This window comes from Aythya fuligula, chromosome 18, assembly GCF_009819795.1.
Source record: "Aythya fuligula isolate bAytFul2 chromosome 18, bAytFul2.pri, whole genome shotgun sequence".
NCBI classification, from domain to species: domain Eukaryota; kingdom Metazoa; phylum Chordata; class Aves; order Anseriformes; family Anatidae; genus Aythya; species Aythya fuligula.
Window position 1 is genome coordinate 4,921,944 of NC_045576.1, and position 18,233 is coordinate 4,940,176.

The window sequence follows — 18,233 nt, forward strand, 5'->3', positions numbered from 1 at the left end:
GGATCCGTCGGGCGACACGCTGTTCCAGCCGGCGGTGCCACGGCGCCCCACGTATGGCTGGTACATCTATGCATCCCCTGCGCGGGGGGGCGAAGCTATACGAAGGTTCAGATTTCTCCTCTCACCTGTCGAGAAATCAAAGGCCAGTGGGATTTAATCTCCTGCCGGGGGACAGGTGGGTTTAACCCCCTCTTGTCGCTCTGGCTGGGGGTGCCAGCACGCTGCTACCCCAGTGTTTTCAGGTTTCCAACCCAGGGATCAGTCCCAGAGGAAGAAATGATGCTTTGCCCCCCACCCCGGACCCCTCTGGGCTTGTGCCTGCGGTGAAGGGAAGCAGCTGGGGCCGTGCTGCTCGTGGGGATGATCTCTCCTGGTTTCTCATTACTGCTGCTTCCTTCTCAGCGTCTCAGCGGGAACACCAGCAAGGCCTCCTGCACACGCAGCCCCTCTCACGTACACCATGCATTTAACCATCTGCACAACCAGGAGGCTGGCGGGTCGCATGGGGTGGGAGCATCCTGCGGGCACGGGCTGCATCCCTGCCCCGCCGTGGGGTGCAGAGCCACGGCGTGCTGGGCTGGGCACGTGCGGGCTGCTGGGGCACCACACACAGCAGTGAGTGGGGCGCTGGCAGTGCCCAGCACAGTGTTGATGTACAGAAGGAGCTCCACAGCTGAGCCCCGAGGCAGGAGCTCCCCAAAAACCCACCTCGATGCAGGCTGGTCCCTGCTGAAATCTGCAGATTGCCCTTCTGCAGGAGTCGTGTCCTGGCAGCAGGGCTGGGGAGCACAGGGCTGCTGAAGGTTCGTGTGCCTGGGGGGGATCCTGCGTGGTGGCTGATGCTGACTGCACGTCAGGCTTGCTATTGCAATGAATGAATGTTCATAAAAGATGCTGCAAAACCTGGCAGGACTTTAAGACCTCTTTTGGAAGAGCTCAGCTCAAATGCCAAACAAAAAGGCGCTCCCTCCCTCCTGTACAGGCTGCTTCAGGAGCTGTACGGCCGAGGCACCGCTGCATCACCCGTCCTGTCCCACTACAAGCACTGGGAGCGGAGCGTGCTTGTGTGTGCAGAGCCCCGTGACCCCCTGTACCAGGTGTTCTTGGCTTTTTTCATGACAACGGGGCCATCTCCCTGCTCTGCCCTCATCCCTGCTCCTCCTCTAGGTCCTTCTCAGCACCTGCCTGGCACTGTCCCTGCCCCTGTGGCCCACGGTCTCTTCTCCCCCCTGCACCCATCCTCCTTCCAGCCCACCTCGAGCAGTGCCCAGCTGCTGTAGAAACCCTGACAGGCATTTGGCAAGAAGCAGCACACCTATCATTTTCCAGCATCCTTCCCCAAATTGCTCCAGGTCTGATGAGGACTGCGTCTGAGGATGCCCAACCAGGCTCCCCTGCTCCAGCTCCCCAAAGGAGCGGGGCTCCTCCTGCCCCAACCCCACACGCTCTGACCTCGCTGCTTTGTCCTCCCCTCCTGCCTCCCTCGCTCCTCCCTGCTGGCAGCTCAGCGCTGTTTTCCCTCCACGCTCTGGTTCCCGCAGGTCACCGTGATGTCCATCAGGGCGTCACGGTCCCCTCGGGGCGCCAAGGTCCCCTTGTCCCTGCTGGGATGGCAGCAGGAGCCGTGGTCACGGTGTGTGCCCTGCCTGTGCCTGCAGAGCGAGGTGGAACAGTCCCTCTCCATCTCCGTTATCAAGCCCAGCACCACGAGGGCCAGATCCTGCCCGCTCCCCACAGCCCCACTGAAGGCAGGAGCCAGCTCGGCCCCGCTCAGCAGGGGCTTTGCTGAAGGTCCCATAAATGTCCCCTGGGTCTTTCCCTGGGGCAATCACAGGCTGAACCTAGGGCTGGTTTTGTACTACCTGCCCCAAGGCGGCCTGCCAAACCCCTCCTGAAAAAATATTGTGTCTAAGAACATCGCTGTGCACACAAAAGGCTGCGATGGAAAATGAGTTGCTGCCCTCGTTCCTCCTGGTTTCTCCCTTGTCTTCACAGGGTCCCCCTTGCGCTTTGCTTTCCTTCTGCCAGTGGACATCAGCTAATGTGGAACAAGATATTCATGCGAAAGGCCTTTGGAAATATTCATTGCTCATCTCTTAACAAGATTACCTCTGAAATCCTCCATTGCTCTGAGGGAGATTTAAAACCTTTCAGGCTCTCGGTAACCATAGCAGCACGGATGTGAAAACTAACGGGGGACAACTGATGTGAAAAATCATGTGGGCCGTGCACACACTGCGTGCGGCGCAGCACAAAGGCTGGGGACTGCCTTATCTGCAGCAAATTTCTCTGTTTAACTCTGCGTAACCTTTACAGAAACTCACCACAACCAGGGGCGGCCTATTCACTCCTATCACGAGCATCCAGAACACATTTCTTGGCAGAAATGCCTCCAGCTGCTGACAGCCCTGGTGATATTGTTGTGTTTCTGCAGGCACACGAGGACTGCTTGCTCTGCCGGTGCAGCTCCCCGATGGCTGTCCCCAGTCACGCAGACCCACGGGGTCTGAGCACCATGACCTGTGTGGTGGCACCAGGGTCACCTTCCCTATGACATTTGGGCCAGAGGAGCAGCTCGGTGTTTCCCATCGTGTCCATCAGCTGAAGCTTCATGCTTGGAGGCAGTAGTGGTGATGGTTCGGAGCCAGGACGGGGCATTTGGAGACTGGTGTCCCCGTGGGACCCCCTGCCTTGGGGATGGCTTTGGCCCCAGAGCCAGCTGGGAGCCACTGTAGGGTGCGTGAAAAGCCCTGAAGATACCTGAGCACAAAGAAACATGAGCAGAATTCCTTCCTGCTTCATGTCATTTTTGGCTTTAACCAGGTTCCAAAGCTGGGGTGACGTGGTTTGTCGTGCCCTGCTCCATGCTGCCTTGGGGTCTTCATCACCACTGGAGTTGGTGGCACGCCAGGCACCAAAATCAGCCTACAAGCCCTCCCTTCGGTCCCATGCCCAAAGCTGGCAGTCCCCAGGCACTCAGTGTGAATCCATCCCTCCTCCCAATTTTTGGCCAACAGCAGCCCTGTGATCACACCAGAATGCCTTCTGCATCCTCAGCTCCTTTTAATACCACGGCGGGTGGTGCACTGCTGGGTGCTGCCAAACCCCACGGATGCCACAGGTGATTTTGGACACCACCACCCATCCCAGCGGGCACCCAACCTTCCTCTTCTTCCTGAGCAGGGACCCTGCTAATCCCAGTGAAACCTCCTGGCTTTCCTTGTAATAGGATCAGAGAAGGGAAGTGCTCATACTGCTAAAATACAGTTGCAGTTGGGGAATTAAGAGGCAGGAGTAACTCTTGTGAAAAGAGCTTTTGAAATCAGCAGAACAAACACAACCAAAACTAAATGATGAAACTGGTAGTTTGTTATCAAAAGAAAACCAACTGGTAGTTTGCTAGCAAAAGGAAACCAACTGCATGAAAATTACAGAAACTAGTCCACAGCTAGGAAAAAACACACACACACACACACACAAAATTTTGATAAAGACTTATTCTGTCTTGTCAACAAGCTCCCTCTGTATTTGCACTTTTCATAAATCAGCTGCACGAGTGATGAACGGCGATGACTTCAGCAGCAAGAAGAAGAGGAGGCTGCTGAGGAAGTGTCCAGACAGGGCAACCTGCATGCCCACCAGCAAACCCGCTTCCCGACGTGATGTCTGGCTGCCCAGAGAAGGGGAGCACCACGCACCCCGCTGCTCTGCCTGGTAAATCAACCACCCCTTCCCTCCCGACACCGTGTGCTCAGCCTGAACCCACAAGCTGAACACTGGTATTGGGACAGGCGGGTTGTGTGGTTCAAAAATCATTTCCCAGTGCTGAGAGGTCCCCCAGCACCGTGGGGTCAGCATCTCTCCCTGCCCTCGGAGGGTACACGCACTGCTGAGCTCGCACCCTAGCTCTGACCCCATTTTTGCCACGCTGCTGCCCTGGGAACACATCCCACTTCCAAAACCTCTCAGCTGGTGTCAGGGACACGCAGCACCTCTGCCCACTGCTGCTCTCTGTTCGCTGGTTTGCAGCTTCTGTGCCAGAGCCCGAACTGCCCTGGGTCCTGTGGAGACCTTGGCAGCTCTGGGTCAAAGCCCGGGCAGGGTCAGCGATCCCACCCGTGACTGTCTGGGATTTGCTCCTGGAGATGACAGCGCACTGTTTGCAGGGAGATTTTATTTTTCCCCCCAGGCTAAATATTTCATAAAATCACAGCGTAACTGACAGCTGAACATGGAGACTATGACGCACGGCTTTCAGGGAGATCTTACTTTCCCCCTCAGGTCAAACATTTCATAGGATCACGGAGCGGTTGGGCACGTTCACAGCGGGCCGCTCCAAAAACGAGCTCCGGACCCAGACAGGCGTGGGCAAGGCTGCAGATGTCCCCCTGCCATGTCCACCCAACAGGATGGCGAGCACGGCTTGGCTCCCCTGCCGAGAACAATCCCATGCCAAGAAGCACAGGCTGCTCTCTGGGCAGGGCTGGCTGGCTGCAAGGCTGCCAGCTCCCCGGTGCTGCCGGCAGCGGCGAGAGATGCAAGCGCGATGTGCAACGCAGCGCGGTGCTCTCCAGGGCTGGAGTAGCTTTCCAGGGCTGAGCGCCGCGGATTGGCCCGGAGCACCCCGCTCTCCTCCCTCCCTGCCCTCCTCCTTCAGCACCCTCAACCCACGGAGATTGGACAGCGGGGTGCCACATGGCAGAGAGGAACCAGGATAAAAGATGAGCAGGTCCGGGGAACGGGAGCGTCTGCAGCAGAACGGCCGGGAGAAGTTTGCAGGGAGGTGGCACCAAACTTTGCCGGCTGCACGGAGCTGGGGCACGGGACTGCAGGGACAGACAGACGGACAGACACCGGGGCTGCAGCCACCCAGGGACACCCACGGCTTGAGCACCAGCTGCCGAGCATCCCGTCCCCTGGAGAGCCTCCGCGCCCAGCCATGTCCCTGGTGGTGAAGGAGAAGAACCACGTGCGCCTGGTCTTCTTGGGCGCCGCCGGCGTGGGCAAGACCGCGCTGATCCGCCGCTTCCTGCTGGACACCTTCGAGCCCAAGCACCGGCGCACGGTGGAGGAGCTGCACAGCAAGGAGTACGAGGTGAGCGGCGCCACGGTGACGGTGGAAATCCTGGACACCAGCGGCAGCTACTCCTTCCCGGCCATGAGGAAGCTCTCCATCCAGAACAGCGACGCCTTCGCCCTGGTCTACGCCGTCAACGATGCCGAGTCCTTCGAGAGCGTCAAGAGCCTGCGGGAGGAGATCCTGGAGGTGAAGGAGGACAAGTTCCCCCCCATCGTGGTGGTCGGCAACAAGGCGGAGAGCGGCGGTGAGCGGCAGGTGCCGGCGGAGGACGCGCTGTCGCTGGTGGAGCTGGACTGGAACAGCCGCTTCGTGGAGACCTCGGCCAAGGACAACGAGAACGTGCTGGAGGTCTTCAGGGAGCTGCTGCAGCAAGCCAACCTGCCCAGCCGGCTCAGCCCCGCGCTCTGCAAGAGGAGGGAGACATTCCCCAAGGAGCACATGCTGCGGCCGCCCATGAACAAGACCAACAGCTGCTCGGTGTGCTGAGCCGGCCGCCCGGGGCCGGCTGGGAACTCAGGTGGGCTGGGTGGGGGAGAGGCGCTGCCTCGGCCAAAAGCGACCCCGCTCCCTCCCACCCCTGCCCTCCTTGTCCCCACCCAGCCCACTGGGACCAGAGAGGGTTTGTGGGGTGAAAGGAGGAGACCCTCGGATGGGATGCCGGTCGCTTTGGTTTGGCCAGTGCCGGGAAGGTGCGGGGAGAGGGCGAGTTCCCAAAAAAGCAGGACACCCACCTGAGAAACTGCCGTGCGAGCCAGCAGGTGGAGGTGAGCCGAGGCAAGGGGGGCTCGAAGCGCTGGGGCTGCAGTGGTGGCGAGCTTGCGGGTGGGCTCCTCGTCTGCTAGGAAGGGGGACAAGCGACAGGGCTCTGGCTGCTCACATCAAAAAGCAGATGTGGGCATCTGTGCGCTGCGCTGCACCCTGCCAGTGCCACCCTCCTGGGTCTCCTCCAGGTCCTGAGTCCACCTGGCCCCAGCACAGGCACGTGCCATGTTCTGGGGCAGCTACGTTAACACCGGCACATCCAGTGTCCAAAGTAGTTTTGGTTTTGTACTTGAGTAGACATGTAGAGCAGGCAATATCATGGTCTATGCACCTCTTCAGTTTTCTCTTTTCTATGTCTGTTTTTTTAAGTGCACCCAATAAACGTGTTGTTGCAAAGTGGAGCTGGAAAATGTGTGGGTTTCTTTCTGTGGTGCCTCCAACACCGTAGTACCTGATACAAGCGCTGTGTGCCCAGACCCCTTATCTCTGCATTTGTTTTCCCTCCCCCGTGCCCTGCCCTTATCTGGCGCATCCTGGCACAGCCCCAGCTGCCCTGGCACTGTCAGTGCACTCGGTGGGGTGATTTTGCTGATAACTCAACCACTGCATTTTTTTACCAAGCAGTGAGTAACTAAAAATAAAACAGCTCGTCTCGCGTCCAAGTACAGAAAAGAACAACAGCCCTTAAAAGACACCTGATCCACTGTAATAAAAGCCATAAACACATTAAAAAGCGATAACAAAAGGAGCGGGAGAAGCGCACAGACGGGCAGTATTTACAATGCTGCAGCGTGCCCCAATTTCCTCTCCCCTCGTACAGCCCACCCTCGCTGTAAGGCGCATTCACCCTGCCTGGCAGCCACACAAACACCATAAAAATGTCACAGCTTGGCAGATTAAAGAGCCACCCAACCTGTCCCGTGCCCACAGAAGCTGGGGTCAGAAACCCAGCCTGAAAGGTGTTGAGCCCCTGCCCGCACCAGCCTGGATCAGTGGGGAGGGGATCGCACCCCGGGATCTCATGGATCCTCCCCGAGCAGGGCTGACCCTGATGCAGGAGCTGACCCTCCCCAAGGCCAAACCTCGTGTGTCCCCATGGGCACTGTCCCCATGGGCACTGCCTCAGTGGCAGCTCTGGGAAGGCAAAAATCCCCCTCCCAGAGCCTGGCATGGGCTGAGGCACTGGGAGGGTGCTGGGAGAGGCACTGGGAGGGTGGGCAGCCTCGGGTGGGACCCCCTTGGTGCCAGCTGTGGCCGTGGGGGTCGGGGACCCCCTGTGCACTTACCTCGTGGTGCTGTGCCGGGCGGGGAGGCAGGCAGGCAGCAGTTGTTCCTAGCCCAGCAGTGCCAGGGCACACGGCATGGCTCGGGCAGAGGCGATCCTGGGGAAAAGGGGGGCTCCGACCTGTAGGAGACGAAGCGCAAGGAGAGCTGGCTGCCGGGGCACGAGGGCGATGCACGAAGCTCCGGTGCCTTTGGCAGCCCACAGGCAGCGGGCAGAGCCCCCCTGTCCCCCCAACCCTCTCCCCCACCAGCCCAAAGCCGTGGATTTGGGCTGCCCAGCAGGGGCGGGATGCTCAGCAATGAGCAGGGCCATTGGAGCAGCACACCCAATGCCTGGCTGTGTTATACAGCCCCCCAAACACCCCAGGTCTGCAGGGGTGTGCGGGGGGGATGCCAGCTTCCTGGGGCTCTGCACGGGGCCCTGGCTTTGCTCCTTGGGGTGTTTGTGGGACCTGGGAGAGCCACACGAGTCAGGAAGCACCCTAAAAGCGCCTGGTGCCTGTCCCGTGAGCCCTTCCCCTGCTTTCTGCCTGCACACAGCCATGTGCCAAGAGGTGGCCTGACTGCAAATGCACCAAGGGAGGTTAAAAATCCGAAGGTCCTGTGCCTGGTGGCCTGAGACGTGGGCGTGCAATGGGGTTCATCCTTTGCTTTAGCAGAAGGATGCAGCTGAGGGCCCTTGCAGGCAGCTGGATCACGCCTGGTGGTATCGAGGCAGGAAGCGAGCCGGCTTTTGCTTCCTGGATCACGGCTACAAAATCCAACAGCTGGCAGCAGGAAGCTGAGGGCAGGTGATCACCGATGGAGCAGAGCCCAGGCGGTGCACACTGGGGATGGTGAGGGCTGCCACCACCCCACGGGCACCTGAGTGGAAAGAGGAGCAAGATTTGCCCACCCAACTGCTTCCCCAGCCTGCAGGAGTGAGCAGCCAGGTCGGACGCTTCATGCTGGGGCTTTGTGGAAGCCCAGCTCGGCACTGAAGCACGCTGCTGAACCCAGCATACCTGTGGGGACAGGATTAATCCTGGGCACCTGCAGCCTGGGGGCTTCTCTGGGGGCTGTGGGGAGCAGTGAAGGGGCTCTCGCCTCCAGAGCATCTCCTGTGTGTGAAGATGCAGCAAGGGGAAGGGATGATGCCCATCAGCGTGGCCAGGGGGAATTGGGACTTGCTGAGGCTGAAGGGTCCTCAGGGCTCTTAGCTGTGTGCTGGAGGCTGCTCTAACAAGGGATGGGGGATCTGGGAAAAGCCTCTGTGCCCAGCGAGCCCCCCCCATCCCAGGCAGCAGCAGTGCTTGTGCTCCCCATCCCACCTCTGGGACTCTGGGACTGCAGAGGTCTCCTCACATCATTCCTCATAATTTAGCTGTAGTTTAAGGTCTTTTTTTTTTTTTTTTTTTTTTTTTTTTTTTTTTTTTTTTTTTTTCCACAGGTGGTCCATTACATCCAGGAGGCCCAGAGGAGGTGTTCTGCTGTGTGTGACACCATGTGGGTGGCAGAGGACAGAGGGATGGGGACATGTCCCTGCCCCTGTGGGGTGGCTGTGCCCAAGGACAGCAGGACGAGGGCACATCCCTGCCCTGTGGGGCTGGCAGTGCCCCAGTTGCTGTCCCTCCACGAGCAGCTTCAAGCACCACAGCCCCTGCGTGCTGGGCATGCAGCAGTCACAGCCCAGCCCTGGCTGCTGCTGAGATCCCCAGTGCTGCTTTTCTACAAAAAAACCCTTTGCAGCAGCTTGACCCCATCCCATGCAGAACCAAAGGCTGCTTTTCCCATCCCCGAGATGCTGGAAAGATCTCGAGCATCTTCCCGTGGCAGCTCTCCCTTTCTCCCCCTCCTTTCCCTGCTTGGACTCGCAGCCTGAGCAGCCTCCAGCCCTGTCCCTGCTCTCGCCCACGTCCCCCGGGAGCAGAGCGCCGTGCGCTCGCCCCGGTTCTGTTCCACATCATGTGGCACAGCCCATCAAACCGCGGCGAGATGCTCCCGCTTAATTTGTGTGCACAAACAATCAGGGGGAATCAAGATGCCGCCCGCGAGAGCTGCACGCCAGTGACAGCGGCGCTGCCTGCGGGGGGAGGCCTCAGCTGCGCGGGGGTGCTGTGCCTAATTGGTGCTGGCTGCTGCAGCTTGCTCGGGGTGTGATTGATGGGGAGCGGTGGCACAAACACTTCAGCCAAGGACACTGAACGGGAAAGCAAAACATTTTAAAAGGGAGAGCGGCACGCACTTGTTGGGGGTATAATTAGCCGTGTTTGTCTTCAGGGCCTTGCGCTGAGCGAGGTGCAGCGCTGGGGAAAACAAGCTGGCAGGCTGAGTGCTCTGCAGAGCCTGGCCCCACCGTCCTCGCACCCCATGAGCTGCACCAGGGCGCTCCCGAGGGGTCCTCGGGGCCCTGCTCTGCGTGGCCGGGCAGCCACATGAGGGGTGGCCTGAGGGCAGCAGCAGCAGGCCCCAGGGGCAGCGCCCTGCCCTGCTCCCTTGGGAGCTCCGATGGGTCACAGGATCCTAGAACCCCAGAATCATTCGGGTTGGAACACACCTCCAAGATCATTTGGTTCTACCGTCCCCCTTCTACCACCATCACCCACCAAGCCATGTCTGCAAGCACCACGTCCAACCTTTCCTTGAACACCCCCAGGGACGGTGCCTCCACCACCCCCCTGGCAGCCCGTCCCAGCGCCTGGCTGCTCTTTCTGAGGAGAAATGTCTCCTCATTTCCAACCTGAACCTCCCCTGGCACAACTTGAGGCCTTTCCCTCGGGTCCTGTCACAGTTACCTGTGAGCAGAGGCCGACCCCCAGCTCCCCACCCCTTCCCTTCAGGCAGTTGCAGAGAGCAATGAGCTCTGCCCTGAGCCTCCTCTTCTCCAGCCCAAACCCCCCAGGCCCCCCAGCCGCCCCTCACAGGAGTTGTGCTCTGGGCCGTGCTCTGTCACGTCGCACCCTCTCGGCAATGGCACAAGCTCGGCCTGAGATGGCTTCCAAGCAAGGAGCGTGATCAAGTACGTGGCTCAGTGTGAGCCTGTGGGGTGGGCTTTGGGGGAGGACTTTGGGGAGGAGTTGCGAAAGGACTTTTTGGGGGAGGATTTTGGGGAGGACTTTGGGGGAAGGCTTGGGGAAGGATTTTTTGGGGAGGACTTTGGGGAGGCCAGCCATGCCTCACACACCTCCACAACACGCACTGCACTGCTCCCGTTCCCCGTGCTGAATTATGCTGACTTATACTGAATTATAAGGGGGGTCACAACACTGGGGGCTGCCCCAGCCCCCCCTCTAGGCCCCCAGCCCCCCCACATCGCCACCACCCTGTGTCCCCCCCCCCCCGCCATGCTGGGGATGGCAGAGGAGCCCCTCTGCTGCTGCCCACAGCCGGCCCTTTGTTCTGCTTTGCTCTGCCCTGACACCGGGACAACCCCACAGGGTTTGTTGCTGGCCGAGGGATGAAGATCTGTGCACATCGATGGGTCGGAAATGAGGGCTAGAGTGGGTTTTGGGCAGTGCCCAGCTTTTTTCTGAGGGGACATTTCAGTGTGTGAAGCCATAGGGGTGAGGCTGCGGGCTGCTCAGCACCAGCAGTGCCCATCCTGCTACCTCCCGGGGGCCTGGCACCCCGATACCTGCATAACCCCTAGGAACTGCATGCCACAGGACTCGAAGCATCTGCAAGGCACCTTTACAGCACTTTGCCTTTTAATAACCTCTCAGCTGACAGGGGACAAGCAGGCACAAATTTGTTTGATTTGAGTTGAACCCTGCCTGGTTTAGGCACTGCCCGTGCAGAGTGGGCGCAGAAGCTGCCTGAGCTGGCAGACAGAATGGAGGGCACCAGCACAGCACGTTATCCCCTCTTCCCAGAGTCACAGTTTATAGATTGATCACCAAAAACCCACAGGTTTCCCAAGCTTGGGAGATACTTACCGAGAATAAGTGAAGGATCTGCTTGGGGAACTTCTACATCGCCTGACCATGCTACAAAGAGAAAGAAGGGAGGTAACATTTGTCATTTTATCTCCTGCAGTGACCAAAACCAGCAGCATCACTGCAGTCTGCTAGCAAGGGGAAAGCTCTCCTGTTGTGTGGGAAAAGTGGGATTTGGTCTCCCAAAACAGCCCAGCCCACGCCATTGCCCTGCTGCACAGCCAGCATCATGCTGCCGTCCCACCAGGCACACCAGGGCAGCCCACGCACCTCTCCGAGCCACAAATCTCCACAAGACACTTGCTCTGGACCCCGAGCACCTCATCAGCTCTGTTGGAACCCTTCCCAGACACCGTGTCCCAGACATATCTCCCAGGTGGAGGCCCTGCACCATCTCCAAAGCAGAAGATGGAAGCAGCAATCTCCAGTCATCCCAGCATCCTCCCAGCTTTTCATTACAGCTCTGTGCAGCCCCGTTAAGGCTCTGGTCCATCATCATGGGACAGCAGAACTGAGTTTTGCTTATGCTGCTACAAACCCTGATAAGCCTTGTATCAGAACCCTTGCAACCAGTGGGAACCTGGGATGCTGACCTGCAATTCCCTTGCTGTGCAGACCATGATCCTGTGGTCTCTAAAGGACTGAATCAGTCCTCCAGCTTGGCATTTTCTCTCCTTTAGGTGTAGTTCGCATGTAGCATAGAAGTGGGACACACACCTGTTGCCTCTACAGTTCCACCACTGCCAATGAAAATGGCAAAGCATTTTTAAGAATATTTCAGTCACTTCTGCCAGGTGCAACAGCGCACTTTAAATGCACCCTGTTGACAAGAACCCCAAGAATAATCCCGTCTGGAAAATATGCTATTTGGCCTCCCAGCCTTGTTGAAGGTCCAAGTGGAAAAGGAGAATTCTTCAACCACTTCTCACTAGGCTTATATCAGAAAAGCTTCCATTTCTTCTCAGCTAGAGCTGGAACCTACAGGGGTAAACCCAATGTCTTGGAACCTGGATTCCAAAACACGGTTCAGAAATGGGTGTTGGAACTGAAAGGTGATAAAGAGCATTACTTTTTATTGGGGTGTCTTCACTAGAAGACAACAAAATCCCTCACCTATGCACTGGGATCCCGTTATTTTGGGATAGTTTATCTTCCTCATATTTCCAGGGTTTGGTGCTTTGCTCCTGAATCTGCACTAAACCATGAGCAACCAGTGCACTGCAGAGTAAATACTAAGCTTTATTCTGTGCCAACCCCAATATTAGTCTATAATGGTTGGGCTTGAAAGCAGCACCAGGGGCTGTCACGGGCCAGGTGGTCCCTGTATCCCTGAGCGCTTGACTTCAGTTCTTGCACTTGTCTTTCAGGAAAGCCGCAGGAAACTGTATTTTTTCAAGGCTGGTAAAGCACGATGGGAAATTTTGAAATTTCTTCCACGTACAGCAAAAGTTTAAAACGGAGGTGGGGAAGACAGCACCAAAACATATAGTAGGGAAGCGGAAGAGCAAGAAATAAAGGATATCAGAATAATGCAACATGTCGAACTTAGCTTTAGAACAGCTTTACTGTGTGCTTGTGTTTACAGGCTGATGTACAAAGAAAACCTTCACTGAGATAAGAGCTAGTAGGGAACACTTCTCTGGGGGGTGATACTCAGAAATGACCCCAATCAGCAGTTCCTTATGTTTTTTTCATCCCCGTGCTCCCGGCCTCACCAGCTTGCCTCATTTACCTATTGCATCTTACCTTTGCTGCTGCTCACTTACACAGGCTGGGAAAGTGCAACTCTCCCCATCCTGGAAGATTTATTTATTTATTTTCTAACCATTTAGCAATAAAAGCATTACAAAGTAATCAGAACTATTTGCCTACCACCCTTCGTCCTACAATCATGCTTCTGAATATGGGTTTGTCCTGAAGAGAGAGGCAAGGTCCGCTCAGCTACGGGGACTGGTGTCTGTCCCTCCTTGTTCAGGTATTTTATGCTCATGCTGAATCTCCCACCCAGTACTGTGACTGCATTTCTGGAGTAGAAATACATTTCTGTGTACTTCACACGGGTAGAACCTGCAGTTTTTACCTGCAAAATACTGATTTCCTCTGCCTCTGTCAGAAGTCTCCTGTAATCTGTAGGGAGAGAAGAGTTGGGAAGGAGACAGAAAAAGCAGGAAAAGTGGGTACCACTTCAAATTGGATAAAATAATGCAAAATCGGATTGTTCCTACTCATGTAGGGTACAGACAGAAAAAAAAAAACACAGAAGTACTGTAGTCACAAGGAGACCACTGCAAAACCAGAAACAGCATCTGCTCCTTTCCAGCACTGTCAGCACACAGGTCTTTAGTCTGCTTGAAAATATTTTTTCCAACGTAAATGAAGGAGTGAGAAAAGGAGAAAGAACTATAGAGCAGCAAGAGAGGAATCCGACACAGTTTGGACTGTCACTACTGAGTCAGTCCCCCGACAGAAACGATTTAGGACAGGTCACTATTTGATGTGAAGTGCCTAAAGGCAGGCAGCAGCTGGGGGATTTCTCATCAGCAGTCCCAGCCTCACCGCTAGTTCAAGGCAAGCCACCTTTACTACTACTACTATTTATTGAAAGCAAAGCAATCTTCCAGCTTATTGTGTTTTATAACATTTTAATAACCCTGAAATCATGACTGCACTGGGACCACGTTTTCATCAGAGAAAATTTACAAGCAACTTGTTTCCAATGCATCTGACAGTAAAAAACAAACACCGGGGGCACACACAGGACAAAGTGTCATATTCGCTCCTAATGAAACGTCGTCATTAGAGAGGAGAAAACGGTGGGAGCGTGAGTAATTGAAAATGGTCAACTTTACTGTCTTTGCACAGGCTGGAGGGGCCGTTAGAGCATGTAGTCTGGCAACTTGCAGCAAGCAATAGTTAACCTGAGAATGGGTGTATCCGCTGGAGGAAGACACCTAGAGCCCACTAGAACATGGGCACGTTAGCAGTCCGTCCTCCCTCAGGAAAGCTACAATGTGGATGAGTGCTGGAGGCGCCTCTCCCAAATTCCAAGAGCACAATATTACTGGAAGAGACCCCCTGGGAACAAGGGGGGGATGTGAGAGGACAGAAGTTTGGCTGCTCCCGTAGACTTTAAGGTTTCCCGGGTATGTTACCGCCTTCGAAGCCACCCAAGGACCTGGGTAAAACAGTCCAAGAGACCTGCAGGGAGCTAAAATCGTCCTGTGTGGTCCGTGGACGGGCCCATGGTCTCCTCCGACTTCCCGCTAAAGGTAACACCACGCATCACAGACATTTCCACACATTTACGGAGCTGTCGTTTACCTTGGGTTTTCGTGGGGAACGCGGGTAAGTCAGGCACCCGGACAGTTCGCGAACAGAGTCCGTCCGATCTCCGTTTGAGCTCCCAGAACTCCCCTTCCCTGAAGCTGGCTACGCAGGACTTTTGCAGAGATTGTACATTCAGCATCAATACAGTGATACAATTCGTACACCTGTCATTTTGACAACGCGAGGACGCTAACAGACATCTAGCAGCAGTTCGTATACGGCGGCGTGAGACGATCCTGGCGGGGCGCCGTGGCGATCTTTGATCTGGTACCACAGGTATGCTCCACGCTATAGCTGCCCAAAACCCCTGTCTGAAAGGGCATTTCCATTCCATTTCCAGACTCTTCCAACTCCAATAAGTCTTAACATATACAGATAGCCATATACATTTTTAATTAAAATGCTCCTTCACATACACAATCATATATTGAATTATCAAGGACAATAATATATTTTTGGAGCAGAAGTAGCAAAAACAATCTGCTCTGCCAGTGCCACCCACAAACTAGACAAATAACTAAGAAGTTTGACAGTTTCAGACCACTTAGGAAAGAGAAATTCTCTTGGCCTAGAAGATAGGGAAGCCATGCAGTGAAAGTGCTATGGAAGATACAGTAAATGCAATATACATTAAAAACACAAATTGTTTAAAATGTTCTCTTGTAAAGATTCTTGAGACACAAGGATCATCCTTAGCATCAGGAGCTATCTTTACAATTTCAGAAATATTTGATAACATTAAAGCAGGAGAGAGTATGACACTGAAAATAAAAATTCTACCCAAACACTATAAGATCGATTTTGGCCAAAAGCTACATTTCTTTTAATATACCAGGGTGGATACTAAATTTTAAGAGTGTATCAGATTTACAAAAAGTCATCTGACAAAAGCTCTCATTTGCTGAAACATCTGACTCTGTGATGGACTTTGATGTCTAGGCAAACAAAACTCAGGAAAGCTGAAACTGAAAGCCCTCCTTGCTCAAAGAAAAATAAAAATAGAAACTCTTCCAAGAATTTCAATACCAACACCTGGAAGAGAAAAAAAAAATAAAAACAAACAGGGGATAGGAAGGGGAAGCAGTTCACAGTGAAAAAAACAACTATGACAATAACTGTGCAATATTGGGGCAGTATTGATACTGGATGAGATTCACTGAACAGGCTGCAGATTGGAAATTTTAGCCATCTAGGTAACAGAACTGACCCCAAAATCTAGGTTTGATAATTTGTAACTTTATCATACCTGCCAGCAAACTGCAAACTCAAGAGTTGCTTGGGTTTCCCCCTGCCCAGGGGTCTTTCTCCTTGCACGCACAGCCCATGGCAGAGTAGCCTAGCGAGAGAAAAGACCCCCCAGCAGAAAGCTGGGCTGAAGGCCCAGTGCTGGCAGAGCTGCTGGGTGCTGTGAGCTGCTTCCTCAGTAATCCAGTTCTTCACGAGTTACTTTCCTTCTTAAAAGAAGTGCAATGAGTTATACTGTCCAGAATCAACCACTGGAAACTTGGGATAAATCATGCTTTCAGTATAAATCACCGTAACGCCACCAATAAGTAAAGAACTGGTTTTAGGGAGGTGGGAGGAGAACGTAAGCTCATCTTTAAGCTAGGGAGATGGAGCAAGTTTGGGTTCCTCCAGGAACCTTCTGCGATTTGCCTGCTACACCTGGTTAGCTACTCAACTTATCTCCCTTGAGTTCAAACCTGAAAGGCCAAAACATGAATATATATATATATATATATATATATATATTTTTTTTTTTTCCTATCTTATTTATAGGCTATCTGCCCACCTCATAAAATTTAGCGGAACTGGCCATTTTGATCTAGAGACATTAAGTCCAGAAAATGGGAAGCTACAGCATGACTGAACAGTGGAGCTGGAGAGGAGCCTTTGGCCTCCTGTCTCCATACTCAGTGTTAGCCATTAATCAAAGACATGAATAAATGAGAAAAACAACAAAAAATGATTACTGCTTTTTATGCATCACTCTTTTGGATGTGATATGCAAAGCATTCGTGGTACAAGCCATCATCAACAAGCACATACTCCAAGTGTGTGACTACACTTACAGGAGTGATTTGCCTGGCTTTACACTTAAATCTCATTAATATTGAAAGTGTTAAACTTCCTCCATGAAATACCTTATGAGCTTTTACTTTTTTTTTTTTTTTTTCTTTTTAGTATCCCCTGCATAAAAGAAAAATACACATTATTTGAACAGCCAAGAAAAAACTGCAATTTATTAAGTTTCAAAGAATCTTCGTACTCTTGAAAGCAACTTTCGGTGCATGTTCTTTAACAATCACATTCTATGAGGAGAAAGAACATTAAAAGCCACAATTGTTTGTTTGTTTGTTTTTAATCTCAGAGTTACAGACATCTTTAATCCAAAAGGAAAGGCAAAAAAAAAAAAAAAAAAGCGCCCCCAAACAAAAACCCACCCCAACAAACCCTAAACAGAAATTTCCATTCCCAATTTCAAAATATCAGGAGTTTTTCTACAACTCAATGCTAAACTTCAGCATGAAAAATTGTATGTAAACACGCACATACACACATACATATTTTATATAAGAGAGTGTGTGTGTATATATATATAAAATATATATATGTAGGAGGCGTGTAATGGCAATGAGATGCAATTACTCTGAGGAAAGGTTATTCAGCTAAATACACTACTAAAACTTGAGAAAAAAACAAGTCTTGAACCCAGTTTGTGCATAGTTCATGATCCTCTATAAAACCAGCTTTTGTTAATTTGCAATCTTGCAGGACCCTTTAAATCTGATAAAACCATTAAAAAGCTAATCTTCCAAAAAAAAAAAAAAAATGTAATGCACAAGTTTCCTGATCCAAGCAGGCAGGGAGCACAATGTTCATATAATTTTTAAAACATACTTGAAGTGTATGTTATTCCATTGTCTTTCTTCCTTTCAAAACAATCAAAAACATTGATCTTTTTTTAAACATAAAGCAATTTTTTAATATATAAAGCACTCTTCAAACATCTATTTCTTTTGAGTCCATTATTTGGTAAATATGTAACTGCTACACATTAGATTAGGTATTTTCTTCTTTCTTACTGTCTTTTTTTATTTTATTTTGTTTTTTAATAATATCTTCAGTGCTAGGAGTTGGGTTTTAAAAATACATGAAATGGTGTGGAGTTGCTCCTCGGGAAACCCGGCTTTCCTGAGACATCTTCCACCATGTGCAAGATAGTGATCACAAAGTTTTCGCCACTTTGACGAAGAGGAGGAAAACAACAACAAAAATAGTACACAGCAATGGCCAAAGAAAAGAATAATACAACAACACTGTTCAATCCCAGAGCTCTGAAGTAGCATATCTTCATTCTGAAAATAGTTTTCTTTACGATGGAAGTCTTTTTTTTTTTCTTTTTTTTTTCTTTTTTTTTTTTTAATTCCTTTTTTATTTTAAAGTTTGAAGGAGAAAAAAGGTCTGTAAACAGGTGAGAGCCAAAACTCCTGGCTCCTCCAAAAGCAGTCAAAACCTATGTCCAAGTGCTTGTTTCTGTTCCTGCTTGCAAGGGAACTATCCACTCTTTACAATTATCTATGGCCACAGTTCAACAAGAGTATTTTTTTAAACTTTATATTCCGAATGGAAAAATGGTGCAATACTCCGGTAATAATTTTCTTGCATTAGTCCACAATAAAAAGCCGCTAAAGGTAGATATACATATTATTCTCCAGAGATACACACTGTAATTTTTAAAATGCGATAAGAGTCCTTGAGTAAACATTTACACGTGAATTGTCGCCGGCCCCTTCTATCAGTTTCTTTCTTTTTTTTTCTTTTTTTTTTTTTCTTTTCTTTCCTTTTTTTTTTTTTTTTTTTTC

General features: G+C 52.3%; 1 protein-coding gene across 1 annotated transcript; it reads left to right on the top strand.

Moving 5' to 3' along the window:
- The first annotated feature begins 4,939 nt into the window (after positions 1–4,939).
- On the top strand, positions 4,940–5,566 carry LOC116496398 (GTP-binding protein Rhes-like). Its single transcript, XM_032199438.1, has one exon. The coding sequence runs from the start codon at positions 4,940–4,942 to the stop codon at positions 5,564–5,566; it is 627 nt and encodes a 208-aa protein (XP_032055329.1).
- Positions 5,567–18,233: the final 12,667 nt, after the last annotated feature.